The 18,458-nt window shown below is 38.5% G+C and overlaps 1 protein-coding gene across 1 annotated transcript in view; it reads left to right on the forward strand.

The window, feature by feature from the left end:
• Window positions 1-213: 213 nt before the first annotated feature.
• Window positions 214-18,458, forward strand: part of ankfn1b (ankyrin repeat and fibronectin type III domain containing 1b) — a gene marked incomplete at both ends in the record, with an annotated part of 119,106 nt that continues 100,861 nt past the window's right edge. Inside the window, 3 exons of the mRNA XM_079260575.1 lie at window positions 214-332; window positions 8,033-8,214; window positions 14,563-14,801. Coding sequence (XP_079116701.1) covers window positions 214-332; window positions 8,033-8,214; window positions 14,563-14,801 — 540 coding nt within the window. The remainder of the gene's footprint in view (window positions 333-8,032; window positions 8,215-14,562; window positions 14,802-18,458) is intronic.

Genomic DNA, 18,458 nt, shown 5'->3' on the forward strand with positions numbered 1-18,458 from the left:
AATATTGTGCAAAAAAAAAAGCAGATGAGGAGCCTCGGACCTGCAGCTGATACGAAACTCTGCCACTGAAGACCGGTAGTAGTAAAGGAAGGCAGACTGGAAGTCAGGAGGTCGCGCTTGTGAGGAGCTTTACACAGCAGAACCATCACACATATATATCTGAAGGGGAAATAAGGCAGAAGGACGCAGAAAGGTGGAGGCAAGCGGAAAAAAATGGCAAGTTTTGGGAAACTCACAGACTACTTTAATCGACGTAAGTCTCGAGAGGAGCTGCGGGTGGGCAGAAGCTCACGGCGGAGTGGCAGCTACTGCTGCACTGTGGCAGAGGCCAGGTAACCTTTGTGTATGTCTATAGGTTTGTGTGTCTGTGTAAAGGTATGCTTGCCTGTGTAGCTTTGTCCCTGGCTGTACACACTCTCCCCTACCTGTCTTGGTGCATGGATGCACATGCCATGTCTTTACCATTAACCATCACTCCTGACTGGGAGCCACGAGTCACACGTGGATTTGTTGCTTCTATGTTTGAGATAAACAACTATCAATCTTATTTGTAAAACTCAGCCTGCAGGGGTTTTGATGTGTGTTGTGTGTATTCACACAGACACAGCAGTCAGGCTTACAAGTGATTGTTGTGTGTGAGCATGTGTTTGTATGCATGTGTGTGCAAGCATTGTGTTACATAAGTGTGGAGGTGCAGTTGATGCATGCTGTCAGGCATGTTGGTGGGTACTATAGATTCTTCCTACTGACGCACACTTTAATGTAGAGCCTTTTTCTATGGATAGAAATGGAGAGGATACAGTCAATAATTTCTTCTAGAATGGAGGTAGAACAGAAGATGGAAGAAGGAGTCATGCACATCATGGTTTTTCACCTCCATCCTGCCTCTCGTGTGTCTCTAAATATTCTCACTGCATTTTTTTCCAATAGTAACTTTGCGCTGTTTATTTTTTAGATGCATAGAAAATACATGTATCAATCTATTATGCGTAAAAGTCAATCACAAAATTTTAATATCTATCTTTTGAATGAGAAATTTTAATTTTTCATTCATTCCCCACAAAATCAAATGTATTTTGATGGTCAACTGTCTGTCTGATATTAAAAGCCATTATTGTCAATGAAAAAACTTGATTATATTATTTTAGATGGTCTTAAGAAGCATAAAATAACTTTGTTAAATGAATAGTTATAAATTCATTCCTTTAACTGTTTATTTATCTGCACAGTGGGTCATTCTACACCTATCGACCATGAAAAGAAAGAAGGTGGATAAAGAATACTGTTTATGGAGTGATGAAGAAAGTGGTTAAAAAAGGGGTTGTGGGTTCTGTTTTATAAGAATTATGAAGGTGCGTTTGAGAAATGAAAGATCATTCTTATTTCAAAAACAAGGAACAATGTACCTCAATCAATGTCACAATGAGGCAAGGGGAAAAAAAGAAACTTACTGTTTTTTTTCGAAATTAAAATAGCTGGCAAACTCTTAAGTTTTCAGAGTGACACTGAAGTTACTTTTTTTCTCTTTGAGATGTTGCTTAGTTTACCAATAAAAATACAATAGATGTCTACAAAGTGAGTGGATGCAGCCAAATGAGTTGGTTGCTATCTCCAGTCTGACCACTATGTGTCAGTAATGGTTACACTGGGCTCCTTTTAGACCAGTGTTTTGCAATTCCAGTCCTCAGGCCCCCTGCCCTGCATGTTTTATAGACAACCCTACTTTAACACACCTGAATGAAATAAAAGGCTCGTGAACAGGCTGCAAAGAACTTGATGAGGAAGTTCAATAATCTGACTCCGGTGCTTTGGAGGAGGAACATGTCTGAAACATGCAAGGTTTGGGGGGGGGGGGGGGGGGGGGGGGGGCACTGTAGATGAAGCTGTCACAGTGCAAGGAATTGGTCTGGTGTATGACTTCGATTATACATCTTCAATTTGATTTATGTAGATACAGCGCCGATTACATTTTTTTAGAGGAACTTTCTAATTTAACTTTTGCTTGAAATATTTTTTCCTGACCTGAAAGAAAAAAAAAAAAAAAAAAAAAAAAAAAAAAAAATCCAAAACCATTACAAGGTAAGATCTGGGTCTTGTGGTTTGTTTTTGCACTAGTGACCCTCGGTGCCATAAACATTATGTTTAAGGGTCTTTCGTAGTATTTGCTAATAAACTTATCACATCTTTTCAAATAACACACTGTATGAATCTGTTGAAGGAGCTTGTTCGGATTTTGAACAAACTCTCTTGGGTTTCATACACCTCAAATTTAAGTCTAATCCCCCTCACACACACACCCCGCAGATTTTAGTTAAACTGAGATGTGTAAATTTAGATGTGTCTCTATTAGTAAGGTTAAAGATCCATTTGATTCAATTCTGCATTCTAATTCTGATAACTAACTCCTTAACCTGTTAATAAGTTGTTTATCAAAGCTTGTTGTATCTGTTATGTATGCACAGGATGTCATTTTGTGTCTGGAAATAGGTGATGCTAGGAGGGTGCTTGTGTGATTGGAAGAGGAAAAAGTAACATATTTTTGTTTGCAGGGCCTACTGTTTTCACTTCTACCCATCCAGTTATCGGTCAAGTAAAAGGGAACAGGAGTTTAGACAACACTTACTTTTAATTATTTGTTTGATGACAGATTAATATGTTATGTTATATGATCCTCAAATCGCCCACCGTGTCTTCAATGTGACCCAGAGATACATTTTTAGTGTATCTTTGGGTCAGTGTAAAAAAAAAAAAATCATGACAGAGGAGTCAACTTCACTGTAACATGATAACATGATAATGTCTGTCAAGGTCACTCTGTCTACTCAGAAACAAGGAAAGTTGGATGGAAACTGCAAAATTGAGGTCATTTGAGGCATAAAACAACAAGCTTATTATTTTAATGGTTGTCTGGTAATGGTATCCATCAAAAAATAAACCTTTCAAAATTCCAGGCTTGAACTAGAATCACAATAATTTGCATCTGAGTTAATGATGAATTGTATAACTAGGATAAAAGTGCATATTGAAACACTGGCGTAAAAGCCTCCCACCACCGCCACTACTCCAGTCTTTGAAATGATGTCCATCAACGCTCATATCATTCACTCACAGTAGAAGTGTTAACGTGGGTGGACATGGTGTTAAAAAAAAAAAAAAAAAAAAAAAAGACTGGCTGCCATTACGAATCCTGCATATCTCATATCCCCACAGTCTCTTTGTCTCTGTCTTTCCCACTCACTTGTTTTTTCCTCACATATCACCCCTTTCTTACACCCCTCCACATCTTCCAGTCTTCTCTCTCTAACTTTCTGTCTCTACTGCATCTCTGCTTTTATTACTCTGTCTCCCTGACTATTGCCCCTCTGTCATGCCTGTTCTCTGAGAACGTTGACTCCGCAAAAAAAGTAGTCGGATGAGTTTGGGGCTTGCAGGATTGCTATGAGACTTGTTGAACCTGGACCAGCAAAGCTGTGTTCTGCCTTCAATGTCTTAGCTTGAACAAGAAGCGTGCAATAACACAGTGATCAGTTCTAAAAGTTATTAGCATACACACTTGTTTTTTATCATGATGCATATCCAGTATGCATCTACATGTTAGGTAGAAGAGATTAAAAGTGACTGCAGCAGTGCCGGGAGTGTGGTCAGTGTTTGTCAGTGTCACAGTGAATAGATGGAGATGGAACTCATCCCCCCCATTTATCACCTATTTCAAACATTGCGGCAATGTCAAGTTAAACAGTGACAGCACGGTGTGCTTGTCCCCACTGGCTTTTCAGCTGTCTTCATTTTACATCTAATTGAGACATGAAGCTGCTTTAGTTTAAGTTCCCAGTACAACTGGGTTTTGGGACTGATGCACAACAAACCAACAAAACAAAGCAAACAGAAACATGAAACTCCCTCCCAAAAATCAATCAAAATCTAAGCAAAAAAGATGAAAAAACTTTAAATTAAATTGGCATAATTGGAATTCCATATTGGAGAGAGACACACTGTGGACTCAGCAGTCTCATGCAGAGGCCAGACATTCATTGTGGCCTCTTTTGGACAAAGCTGGAATGAATAGCGACAAGACAGACAGTCCATAGTAAAAATGAATGATGCTGAATCAGTCTGTGATGAACAAGTTAATGTCCTTCCTGTAATGTAGACGGATAAGTCTGCAAGTCTACAATTAGTGGCCTTTGCTCCTGCTTATCATTTAAGCTGCTCCACTCAATTTATTTAGTTTATCGACTCCCTGACCAATGTCTGCTGAATGACTCAACGTCATTAATCTGTCCATATCGTGTTGCACTCTTGCTCTCTCAAGCTCCCTGAAAAGCCTTTGCTACTTAGTGCCAAGACACACTGATGTTTGTTTTAGATTTCTTTTTGTAATCCCTGTGCACAGAGGATAAAATCTAAAATGAAAGTGAAATGGAAATGCAAAGTTAGAAAAAATAGTACCCAAAGAAAAAATTAGAAGTAAAAATTAGCATTGCAGTAAAGTTAACATTAATACTGTATAAGAGTTGTAATACATGTCTGTTAATGTTTATAAATGAGTAACCACGTTTTTTTTAACTGCAATAAAAAAAAGGCGAATTCTTTTGTTTACTATACATATAAATGTAATATTTAGTAATTGGAGTTTTGTACCAAAAGGAGATTAATCCTCTGATGAATGGAATCAATGCCACATTTTTTTCCCCACGTACATTGTTTTACTTCTCCAGACATGTACAGAGGTGCTTTTTTTGTCTTTAATTTTATTTGACTTTTAATTTAGTTCATTTATTAAATTGTATAGAAATATTTATAAAATAATATATTTTCACATTTATATGCTAAAAATATCTTATAAATATTGACCAGTATCATTTTCTTGTCTTGTTTATCACAGAGGTACACTTTGTAATTATGTGTTTGTGTGTTAAAGAACTGTACTGTATTTGTCTATTTTTTAGCGAGTGGCAGTGTGTTGGGTGACTCTCCTAATGTCCACTGAAGTGGCAACATTTGAAATGTACCATCCTCACTTATGAATTTACTAGAGAAAAACCTTTGAATAGGTGTCCACTTTAGTGGGCACGATGCATAAAAAGGTTAAAAAAAAAAAAGGAAATTAATACATTTTCAGCATCATGTTCCATGAAAACTCTGCAGACCTTTGTATAGAGCAAGTTCAGCACCATAGATAGTTCTTATTACAGCTGCTATGTTCTCCATCGTTCATGCAGCAGCCATCAAACTACTAAAAAAACACCTTTCTTCAGATCTCAGCAATGTTTGACAGCCTGTGCAGCAGCTGTAGTCAAGGTGCATGTTAGAGGTTGTTTGGATACGGTTAAAAGTGTCAGGGCTGGGAAATACTTCAACAGTTATGCATTGAAGTGAGGGGGTTGCATGTGCTACTTTTAGCTTTTAAAATAGGTCACTAATACAAACTGCTGTACATGTGTTGCACTAAAATGTGTTCTTGTGGAAGTGGGAGAGGAGTGTATTTTAGCCTGCAGCAGCGAGACAGAGAACACAGGCTTTTGTGAAGTCTTCTCTTCAGCATCAGTCAAGCACAAAAGGATGGAGCCTACAGAGGAGGGAAAACCGATGAGCTCTTAAAAGCATGTGAATGAAGTGATATGGCATGTGGTCTATCTCAAATAAACCAATCTTGTTTTTACAGGTAGTGCTTTTTGGCATGTCTATATCATCCTTTGAATCTTTTTGGGGGTTTTTTTTCTCCTCGCAGCCTGACTGTCATTCTTAAAAAACATATTAATCTATTATCACTTTTTCAGACATTCACAATATAAATTGCAGCTGAGAGGCAACAATAAGCCCCCCTCCCAGTCTTCTCCTGTCTTCTGCTCTTTAGTTTCCCCCCCATTTTTTTTTAAGTCAAGGTCGCTTAGCAACAGGTTTGTTGGATGAGTGAAGCCCAAATTGTCAGAGCGGCCTGGGCCGGCTGTTCAACCTAATGTGTTATCATCATGATGTGCTGCTGGTGGGAGGCCAACAACTGTGTTTGTGCTCATGTTGCTGTGTGCTTGTGCGTGTGAGTAAGTGTTTACCAGTGGACCCTGAGTTATTTCACCTCCTGGCGATTCTGAGAAAGGATGTGCACGTCTCTGTGCACGCTTAAGGCAAATACTTTTTCACACAAGTCAGTATGGGTTGCTGAGGAGTGAGAAACTTGTCAGATTTCATTACTATCAAAGTGTGTATGCGTGTGCCTCGGTTGCAATATATAGTAAGCATAACAGCTAAATTTGCCGTCAGACAAACCTGGGTTGTCTGTGTTTGTGTTTTGAATCACATCCAGGGTTTCTGTGATCCCTGGTCAAATATTCTCAACTTCAAAACGCCCACCTTTTCTTTTAGGTTTAATAGCTGAGAGTGGGCAGATATCAGTACGTTGCTTCGCAGACCTGTGCATGTGCTGACTTAGAGCCTGCTGTTGATTCACCTAATACGGCAGATCCCAGACGCGAGATAGCTCCGAGCACTGCAGTACATCTACTAATAAGTTGCAGAACAGTAAAAGAGAGCTGAAGTGTTTCATTCAAACCTGACACGCTTTTACACCCATGCACAAGCAGCTAATAATGCAATTCCAGTCTTTTGATAGAAAACAGGGGAGGGAACTTATCAGATGTTAAAACGGAGATTTGCTTGTTTGATGATGCCCTTGAGTTTTCTGAACTGCACAGCTTGCACTCCAGATAACAATACCGACCTCTTTGAGTCGAATGTTGAAGTGGCTCATAAACATAGTGGTGCTGAGAGGATTGCTGCCTGCTGTTTATTGAACATGCACCTGAATGAAGGTGCAGCATTGAATTTTCTTATCAGTTAATTAATGGTTGATTCTCTTCTGCTGGAAAGTCAATCAATCAATAGATGTAATTTTTCTCTGCAGGAAGGTGGAAGACTTTATTGTCTGGCTCATATAAAATATGTCCTGGCAGTAATACATGAATGTGCAGTACTTCAGCTGTTATGCCAGTGTAGGCCATATAGTAGACATTATGAGGGAAATGTGTGTGTGTGTGTTTGTGAGAGTGTATTTTGTGGATTTGGATTACATGAAAGGCTTAAAAAAAACTTAGTATATTGTTGAATATGAAGTTACAAACATTAAGACAGATGTCTTGTTATCTTCCTGCTTCTTGAAGATCTTTTAAAAATCACAGCGAGACAAACTGTTTTCTTATTTTGTCTTTAAATCCACCTAAATAGATGTGTTTAAACAATATACTGCTTAAATATGAATATAAATCATATCTCTGAAGATGTCAGGAGTCATTAGTGAAGGATAACTCTGTTAGTATTACCTCATCGATTTTCTACCTCGACTGATTTCCTCTGCTCCGTACACGGACTCATTGGGCAGCAGTCTGGAAGTCAGATGGCTCGCTGTCTGACAAGATTGACCCATGTCCACAACACTGCCTGCTTTGTTGAATACGATCACATCAAGCAGATCAGAGCTGGCGTTGGAGGGGAATACATGATAAACTTTGTGTTGTAAAATATTTGCAAATTTTATCCTAAAGAAAAGAAAAGAAAAGGACTTCCAGCTAAACAATCCTTGAATTAAAGAAAATCAACATTCAAATGCCATTATTTATAGGTTTTAAACAATTAAAAAAAAGCTATAAATAATCACATGAATGTTGTGGCAAGTTGCCCGTTTGATTGTGGCTATTGATTTCCATTAGACACTGTGTGGTATCGGCTGCTGTGATTAATCAGTTATTCTAGAGATCCAAATGACTCTCAGCCTGATTATGCTGAGCTGAAAGTGATTTCGCTATTGATCTGTAAAGCTGTTGCTCATTCCTCACTAATAACAAGCTTGGTTGGTGTGTGTGTGTGTGAGAGTGCAAGTACGTGTTTATGTGCGTTTATATGTTGTGTTGGGTAGCTATTTTGTCATAGATTTATTGCTTGCATGGTTCGATTTTTGCTGCCGTCCTACTGACATTTATGTGAGGTTATTAAACAAACTGATGAAATCAACTCGCGCTTTATGTTCCTCTTTATGCAGGTCGCTGGAGAGGAAGCTACAGAGACCCCGACTGGCAAAGTCACGTACACTTCCCAGCATTCCCCAGTCTCCAACGGTCTCTAGAGTCCACCCCTCTGATCTCATCGGTGGGAGTTCTCCACTCAGGAAGAATCCCCCTTCTGGTACCAGCCACTCAAAGGCCTGCACTCTGCCACCAGCAGGTAAAAAAAACAAAACAAGGAGCCTGCAACTTAATAGCTTACACGTGTTTGTTTCCAGTGGTTGGATATATGGCGCATGAGAGCTTTGTGGTTGTTCTTTTCATCTTTCATCACATGAGGCTAAGCTGAAGGGGTACATGTTTATTAAGTTGTTTGTTTGTTCACAAGATTGAGCAGAAACTATTTCCGACCCTCTTGTTGATCCCCGAAAACCTATCTCTGACCTTTGAGGCCACAATGTGGTGCAGATCCTGTAATAATGCAATATTGTAAAAGGCACTGCAGCTTAAACTTCAATCTCCTTAGATATTGCATGTCCAGCACAACGCATTTCATTCCCCTTTTAAACTTCCACACTTGCTCACGTCTTATATATTTGCCTTACATGACTGAGTACACACAACACCCAGTCGGTTCTGCAGCGGCGTGTACAAAACAGATAAAGGATGTCCTTTCCGCGCCTCTCTGTTCTCGCTTCTTGCTCCCCTTTCTGCTTGTAAATCAAGCGGTGTTTCCTTCACCTGAAAGGGGAAAGCTGTCACGGAGAATCCTGAAGTCGTGCTCTGCTGACAGAGACAGCTTTCATCTTGAGGACAAAAGTGATGTTGTTTGGGAAGAAAACATTCATAAGTGACATGAGAGAAGCGTCTAGAGTAGGGCTTTGATATTTATATAGATCAGAAAGGAGCTGCTCTGTTAAAAATCCGTCTAAAACTAGAATGTAAGCGAGACTTTTTCTGAGATAAATTTAGTTTAAATGACGGTTTTTCCAGAAAAAATTAAAAAATAAAGACTACTAATCAAGTATACGAACTATGTGCATTTGTGTATTAATTCAGTTTTAAAAATGACCTATATAGAGTGTCTCATAATGCATTTTTAAATTCTCAGTGGACGGTCGCACATTTGATTCAGCTTCTCGCAGCTCTGAGATGTTTCCAAAGTGGGTCATTTATGAAATAAACCCAAACAATCATTTAAGAGCTTCCAGCTGTAGAATCAGAGCTGGACAAATCTTCTCTCCTTTTGTCGCATGCTTTCACTGACAACCAGGATAATGTAAAGTCCGCAGTGGTTTTTCTTTACTGGTTGTGCTCGCTGAACTATACAACTAGACTATAAACTGATGAGGGTTGGAATTTTGAAGAAAAGTGGGAAAATGTTGCATTATCAGCCATATTTGTGATGTTTAAAACAAGAGAAGCAGGCACAGGAGCCTTCCACTTGCTGAAACAAGGCGCCGTCTTCTCTGCAGCATCTGAGAGAAAAGGAGTATGAAACTCCACAAAGGAGAAAAAAAAAGACACAACCAAACATTAGAGAAGGGACCTTATTAAAATAAGGAAAAGTTTTCTTCTTGAAGCAAACCAAAGTCCCAGTGGATTGACGGAGTGCTACAGGAGGAAATAACTTGGAAATAAACTCAGAGACGTTTTCACAAGAGAATAAAACAACAAAGTCAGAGTTCATATTCAAACATGCAGACAGTGTGTTGAACAGGTATTGTGCTAATATTCTACTTTCATTCAGCAGTGCAGCTGTTTATGATTAAACTGCATATTTTGCTGCAATGCTGAGAGGATTAAATATGAAAGATGCTCCAGGCAGGTGTCTTTTATTTGTACTTGTCATTTTACAGCATGTAGTACAAGAAGATAAGTGTGTATTAACTGTCATGCAGACAGCATTGGTTTTAAGTCAAATGCGTAGTTTATTTATCTCTCTGTTTAGGTTAACAACAATCTCCATTCTATTACAGCCAAAGCAAGTGCTACTTAGTTTAACTGTGAGGCCGTGTTTAAACAGGTTTTTAGCTTTTTTACTTTTGTCTGTCAGTGCCAGAGGAGCTTTCAATGATAAACATTAAGAAATGGAAGAAAAAAAAGAGACGCACAAAGACTGAGAGTGCACTCTGCCTGAGATTTTCTACGCTTTTCCCCTCTGGCCAAGTCTCCTCTTACATTTCTTTTGGTCATTAAGCCTCTTATTTGAAGGATGACAATGTTATTTTATCAATAAACTCACTTTGTTAGAGGGGATTAGACCCAACCTGCGATGCTCCTGTCCAATATAGACCTCCTGTTACAATGTCTAATGGTCCTTGACTGGACAGCATTGTCTGTGGTCAGCTGATTTGGGCTAAGTGCTCCATTTTAAGTCCCTTTACATCTCCGCTGTCTGTGTCTGTCTGTGTTGTTTTTCCCTCTGCCCGAGTGCTGCTCTAAGATGCAAATTTCAAATTAGAGGATTCAGTCTCACGTGGCTCCTTGTTGCCTAGCAACTACTGTCATTGACAATGATGCTGCCTCACTGTCTTCCTCTCTTTATCCTTCCAGTAGGAAGAGGACAACTTTTTTTTCATTGTTTAATAAGCCAGTTAAACTTCATTCACAGTTTTAAGCATCATGTTTTATTAGTAAGAAATACACGTCGTAGTTCACACCAGGAGTTCCTCACAAGTTGTTTTTATTGAGCTCAGCTTTGGAAGCCAGATGTATCTCAGCAGCTGCTTAGACATTAATGTTATTTGACATTTACAGGAAAGTACTCATTATCAAAGGTAATACCTACAATCTTTGATGAAGGTTATTATTAGCAGGCAACGTAAAGATTACATAAAAGAAACTTAATGTTGTATGTTTTTGTTTTTTTTTGTATGTGCTGCTCTATAATAAGTGGGAGAAAAAAATTGCAGCCCGCGTTAGTCCTCAAGTCCTTAGCTTGCAGTGAAAGTCAAATGATTTAGACAAGTAAACAGGCTGTGATATTTTAATGCTTTTTATAGCAGTTTGCACTGGTAAAAACATAGTGTGTGATCAGCACCATACACGTATAATATGTATGGGTACAAGTTAATTTAGGATTATGAAAAACTGCTAATTTCTCAAAAAGCTAAGGGAAAAAACGTAATTTGATAAAAAATAAAAGGAACTTGCCCATGGACCCATATCAATTTCTTTAAGTCTTCTCTTTAATTGATTTTTAACATAATGGAGAGTTGCCTGTCAGTCTTTATTATCCTCTAAAAGATGCTGTTAATAACCTTTCATGGCCTGCAATTGCTTTAGTATGAATCTACACTTGAATCTTCATTTTGCAAATGAATGGGACTTTATAAATGTTCTCATTTGATTCTGTCCATTTATCCAAGCATCAGCAGATGACTGTCCCTGCTTCGTCGCTGCAATATGAAATACAATGTCCACTTCTCATTCCAGGGTAATTCAGATGTCTCTTTCAAGAAGTGGAAGCTAAATTGTACAAGGTCACAAAAAATTGGAGGTGTCAAAAATGTAATGATTTCACTTTCTCGATCAATTTTAACAGCTGAGTGAGCTCAGCAAGCCAGGAGCCCCACTTCCTTTGTTGGTTGACAGACATGGCTGCTTGTACTCATGTTTTCAGCCAGATAAATGATTGGAAAAGTGTCAGACTTTGTAACTGGTTTAATGGGAGAAAAACATTTGTGACCCATTATTTTTAGTTTAAGTGGGACATTGCATGTCTAAATATTAATAAGCTGAATTCTCTGCAGCTGCAGTTTAACATGTTTGGATAAAACATGAAGTCATTCATTCACTCATTCCTTATTCTAACCGCTTAGTCCAATGAAGGGTCGTGGGGAAGCTGGAGCCCATCCCAGCAGTATTTGGGGCGAAAGGCTAAAACATAAAGTCTTACAGAATATTATTCTGAGCTATCACAACCATAAACAAATAAAGCCATAAGTTCTACTGCCCTCTTGCCATATCTAGTGCTGATTTTTTATTTGATTACTTGCAAATTGCTAATAAAAGTATAGTAGCTGGGACTCGTTCCTGGAACCTTCTGTTTTGACATGTATGCTGTATAATCTTGCCTTTCTGAGACAGAAGATTACTGCAGATCCATCCATCCATACGTCCATCCATCCATCCACCAACATTCAGGTTGTGGGGAAGTTGGAGCCTCTATCCCGGCAATACACCCTGGGCTAGTCGATGACATGGCCAGCTTCAATGAATATTTAAAGCAAAAGTCATCATCCATGTCCCAAAAGTCATACCCTTGTAGTGGTTTTTGGCTGTTTTAAGTAAAGTTTTGATGGAAATGTTTCAGGAATTCTCAAGAAGGAGCAGAAACAACTTTCCAGTTCACATCTGAACTGACAGATATTCAAATAACATGACTCACCAGGGGTTCCTGTTGGCCTGTGTTTGGTAAACAAGCACACACAGCTGACATCTACTCAGACATGATATAATATCCCAGCTATTGCCAGAGATAAAGAAGCACTTTCTCCGTGTTACCATAGTGGATGTCCACTGCAGTGTGTGTGGGTTATTTGTACTTATTAAACTTCTTTCTATTTCATTCTGCTATATCCAGAACAGCCTGATTTGTTCCAATTCATTGTAGTTTTTGCCTGCTTCAGATTAGCTTTACCTTTGGATGGAAATTCAGCTTGTTAACTCTCAAACTATGCCAGCAGCAAACAAAGAGCACCAGGTGTTCTGTTGTTACCTGAAAACAGGATTTGCTGTCAGACACTTCATGCAGCAGGAGAGCCAATGAATTTCTTATGATTCACACCAACATTATACAACAGAAAAGTCCCCCACATATGTATATTTACACAATAAACTTATGTTGACCATAAATGGGTGCTGTGACTTTTATCAACTGTAAAATGATTACTGTAAAAAAAAGTTCAGATCTTTATATATATTTTTTAATTTCTTTTTTTAAATTCATTTACATTCATTCATTTTAGCAACACATACTGCGACGTGAGGGAGGCAGCAGTTCCCTATCTCTACAGACATGTTTCCATTCATCTTAGGTGATTCTGAGCAAATATTTTGACAGGTGCTAAAAAAATTAACTTGGCTGCTGCACACTGTTGTTCAAAATCAGGTGTTGACACAACATTACTTTTTTTTTGCATATTAAATTGATTATATATGTAAAAAATTATTACCGTTTCCTGTTAGACTATTAAAAGCTATTAAAATTAATCGATTCATGTGAATAAAATGAATGAAATAATCCCTGCACCCAAACAGAATAGTAAAATGTGTTTTCAGAAAGCTAAAGAAATAAAAAATAAAACACATATACTTAAATGCATATTAAAATAATGTAAATACATAATTTCCTCATCAACTTTTCCTGCCCCTTTAAAGCCTAACCGATGAAAAACTTTGCAGACAGAAAGAAAATGACTTTTTAAAATTTTTTAAAAAATTTTTACCATATATTATCATGTAATAGGTCAAAATTCTTATAGTGTGTTATTCTGCTTTCTGGTGTCCACCAGAGGACATGAGACCAGTATCATATGATGTACAAGAAGGTTTTGAGTTAAGTTTCTACCATAAAGTGATGCACGATGTCTCTGAAACTGTATATATTAAATATGATACATTTGGCTTTAAAGGGCTAATGTTGTGCATCAAATGTGCCATTGATGTTTGTTTTCTTTTTTTCTACTGAGACACGACAACTGAAACAGTCTGTTAATTCATCTTTGTGAAAATGAAGTAATACCCTACACATACCAGTGCTATTATAAATGGTATTTCATTATCAGGAGATTAGGATGGCATATTTAAATAAAGATAAAAAACAAACATTACTAGTATTAATAGTTTAACAATGCATATATTTTTTTTTATCTGTGAGCAGCATGGTAAACATGTTAAATTGTCTCCTGAGCTCTACTATGTTGAAGAGAATTAAATGTGTTTGAATAATTCATTACCCTAGTCAAATTTGACCTCAGTACGTACGTTTTTTTTTAAATTTATGTCTAATTTGTTTTAGTCAATCTTCAAATGTATTTTCCTGCAGGTGCTATCTTGCTCATGCAGTGAATGTAAGTTGCCAGAACACCAGAGTCTGTCAGCTAAAGGGCCAGACAGTGCTTTTTGAGTGTGACTTTGGCAATGACAAGACATCTTACGGACATCAAATTCAGAGGAACTCGACTGTGATCAATGTGTCTGAGCTAAATTCTGACAACACGCATCCATCCCTATTGTGCGACTTTGAAAGCTCAGTCGCCGTGTCGTTGCAGCCCTTTGCTCTTTGTTTTACATCAGCTGTAATTTATGTCCTGAAACTGCAATCTTAATCAAGCTGCTAAGGAGGTGGACTAAGAAAAATGCTGTGGATGTAATGCGGTTGTAAAGTAATTCAGCTTAAAAGGGAGCTAAATTACGTGCATATTGAAATATTTAATGGAAGCAGTCAGTGCATGACAGTTTCCAGTAATTGCTTTATGGAATCTGTCATGTGCTCATGTATCTACATCCGTCTTCTTTCCTTTTTTTCATTGTTTTTTTTTTTTTTTTTTTTTTTTCACAGGAGAGTTGTGGCGTTTGGAGGATGACATGGAGGGTGACGACGAGACCGAACAGGGTAGCTGTGCAGAAGCCCGTCCTCGCTCCCAGTCGCCCTTTTCACACTTCCGGGCAAGAGCTGCATACCTTCGCAAGAGCATGTCAGCAGATGACCACCTGGACATGCGCTCAGACTACAGCTCAGGAACTACAGTTGAGGGCAGACTGAGTCGTGGCAATAAGGGAAAGCTGAAGAGGAAGTTTGTAAGTTTAATTCATTACTTCCTGCTTTATGGGATATTATTTTTTGTAACATCACCCAAATCCTGCTGCTGTTTTTATCCTCTTCCATCTTTTCTCTGTAACTGAGATTCCACCATCAAGCAGACACACATGTTTGACGCACATTATATTCCCTTCCTAACTATAATCTGCTTATCTTTTAATTTCATCTGCACCTTTGTGGTTATCGTTTTGTGACTCTTAGACGCCATCAAATTACAGTTTTCATACTGAAGGATAAAAAACAAATAACCAAAAAAAATAATGCAACAGACTATTTCAAACCGCCTAGAACAGCAAATATATACTTTTTTCCAGTTTGATTATTCTGGTATCATGCCGTGAATCAAGAGCAAGACTAGTAAACAAATGAAGGGAGAAGAGCATCATAAAAGATTAAGAAACAAAACATTTGGGGCACAACGAACACAAAACTTGTGGTAATTCAGTAAATCAAGTTGCTTTCACAAAAGTATGATTATGCTATGAATATGTGAGTATATGTTTATTGGTAAAGATAGGCCAGTAGTGCCTAAAACGTTGCATTTATTTGTTATTTCAAACATGTAAACCAAAAGAAAAAAAAATGAAAAGGACAACATTAAGAAATTAAAGAAGAAAGCAAATTCATACATATCCACAAAGAAGTGAGAAGTAGCATTTTCACAATCATAAATAAATAAAATCACGTGTTTTTCTTAACAGGCCTTCATTACATTAAGCATAAAATGAAAAATAACACCAAAATAAAAGGTAAATTAACAAAAGCAAGTAGGGAAGAAAAAGTGTGTATAATAAAAAAAACAAAACAAAACAAGATTTCCTGTAGTACCTGTATTACCTATATTTAAAAAAACAAAAGCAAACTTTTTTTTTATATACTCGACAGATTTGTCCATGTTGACGGAGAACATTCTCAATACCGGGGTAAAGTTTATTCAATTTTTTCTATTAAACGGGAGAAGAAAAGTCAGCAGTTAAATGAAGAAGTTCAAGAATATGAAGAAGCGTTTGTTTCCTCAGATCATCATATTTTGAAACGCTTCCATTCATCACAAGGACTTGCTGACTCGCCCGTTCCAGTAACCTCTGCCTGCTGTCCTGCTGATTAAAGAGCACAAAGCGTCCACTCTGATGCTGAGTTGAAGTGAATAAAATGCACACAGACATTACAAGCTTTAAGTACATGAGCACACAGCTAACGATGTGTCACTAAATGCTGATGATGGAAAACCTCAATCGTAATCACCCGCTCTGAGAAGATGATGGGATTTGTTTCTTAAGTTTAGACGTATTCACTGCAGGTGTGAGGTAGAAATGCTCAGCCATGTTGTTGACTGTTTAATGTGATCATGACATGGCTTTTGGTAATAACAAAAAATACCTTATAAAGATGTTTAAGAGTGGACAGAAAGCTGTTTGTGATCTACATTAAATTAAGCTGCTTTTCATGAACATTTGCCAGACAGGTGGAGATAAAGAAAACATTTCATGCCACTTTACAAGCTGATAAAGACTGAAAGTCAGAGTATAGTAACACCAGACTATTGCCTGGTTTCCATCTTATGAAACCACAGGACCTTGACCTCTTCCAGTTTATCTAACTGAGAAAGCATAATGGCCTTACTTACTCATTAAAATGTTCTCTGTGGGCTTTGTAGATGTTGGTTTGAGTGTTGTGGATGCAGCAGTGCAAGACATGTTGATGAAGGGACATTAAATATTGAAGACCCGTATATTGTCCCTTGCTCATAGGATCGGGTAACTGGAGCCCTCATTACCAGCCCCAACTTTGTAATTGATTCTCCAGTGTCACAGGTGCAACAGGACACCAGCAGAGGTGGGCGAAAGTCTGTTGGGAGAACTTAAAGAGTCTACGTTTTTCTGTAGCATACTGCTGCATGTTAGACTAGGCCTGCCTGCGTGGAAAAGATGATATGGCACTGATGGCTGGACCTCAAACAGAATTCATATGTCAGGAATCCAAAAGGACTTTTATCTGATGTTCCTTCATGTCCTTCAGCACAGGCTAAACCCCACTGTCTGGAGTTGGAGCACTTTCTGGGTTTGATCAGAGACAAAAGTCAAACCTCCAGATCTATCACTGAAGTTAAAAAAAAGGGATGTTCATTTTAAAAACTTTTTTATCACACTCCGTGGTTTCACTCTTGAGTTGAGATGGGAACGGCACTGGACCTGATGACCTGCAGCGTGTGTTTTGGGGTGAGAACTCATTAATTCTTCTCTTGTAACAGCATACAGCATTAGATGCATGATAAAAGATGCCTCATAATTCCTGTTTCATATTGCAAACATCTAAATCATAGGTCTGCAGTCTTACTCAGTGTAATACAGCAGGTAGAAACTTTTATTCAAACAATCCTTTTGTGCAACTCCACTGCCAGATGGAAAACAGACAGATATAAAGGCATATTAACAGACCGTCAGCGAGATGGGTCATAAAAGGCAGCAGTGTTTAGATTTCTCCATCTCACCAACACCCTACATATTTCTTTTAGTCACTCATAAGTAAGTGTCTCTTTTTAAAACTCGGGAGATGGTCAAAGAAACATATTCTTTTTCAGAGAGGGGATGTGTTTTATGTCTTCTTAATAATTCATTCATGCTACCTATCCTCTCTGGGTCTTGTCAGTTAGTCTTTTTCCTTTCTGTAAACTAAAAGCCAAGCAACAGCAGCAATGTTGGGATGTTTGTTATGGATGGAAGACGAATACATTTACAGCAGTGAGTTGTTGTTTAACACTTCCATGCCCTGCAGAGCTGCGCTAGCCTCATGAAAATTACAGCAATGAAAACAAGTGAAGGCTTACACTAGCATCCCTTGTGCTGTGCTGTTTACAGTTTTCCTTTGGAGGTTTATGATGACACAAAAGAGCAATACTGGCCTAATATCACAGCAGCTGCATGGAGAGATCCATGTCTATCTAAAAATGAAGGACTTCATGAGGGTATGTTATGAAAGAAAGATACAAACAGATGAGGCTTAGGAAGTTAAATGGAACTGTTTTAGATAAAATAGACCAGAAAAGGGTGGATCAGGTAACTGTGGACTGAGAAGATACCATTAAGCCATTTTCTAGATACTTATATGGGGTTGGGTCACGGGAGCAGCTGCCTTAAAAAGGAAGCCTAAACTTCCTTCATCCTGGCTACTTAATGTGTTCCCAGGCCAGGAGATGTGGTCCATCCACTGCATCCTGGGTCTTCCTCTGGGTTATCTCCCAAATGGAAGCGCCCTACCTCAGGCCTGGAGGTAGGAGTCCTTGGTGCCCAGACTATTCTTTGCCTTCGAAGGTCCAGGTCAGCATCACCAGCATAGGAAGGATATTGATGCTGACCTGCTTGCCACTCCTGACCCACTGGTTGGTGGGTCAGAATATCCTCTAAGCCATCTGGAAGTTATTGTCCATGTCCTCTTCAAACTTCTCCCATTGTGTTTCACTTACGTTGTGTTCAGACCAAATGCGTTTTTGAGCGTCAAAAATGCTCAAAACACTGAATGCTCGCCGCTGGTCACTAAACTGCCACTTTTGTGTCCCACGCCCAAAACGCTCCCAACGCTCCTGCCGCATCTGCCGCTTGTGTCTGGAGCGAGCCTCAAGAGAGGAGGGAGGTGGC

Source organism: Telmatherina bonti (assembly GCF_933228915.1).
Source record: "Telmatherina bonti genome assembly, chromosome: 21".
Lineage (NCBI taxonomy): Eukaryota > Metazoa > Chordata > Actinopteri > Atheriniformes > Telmatherinidae > Telmatherina > Telmatherina bonti.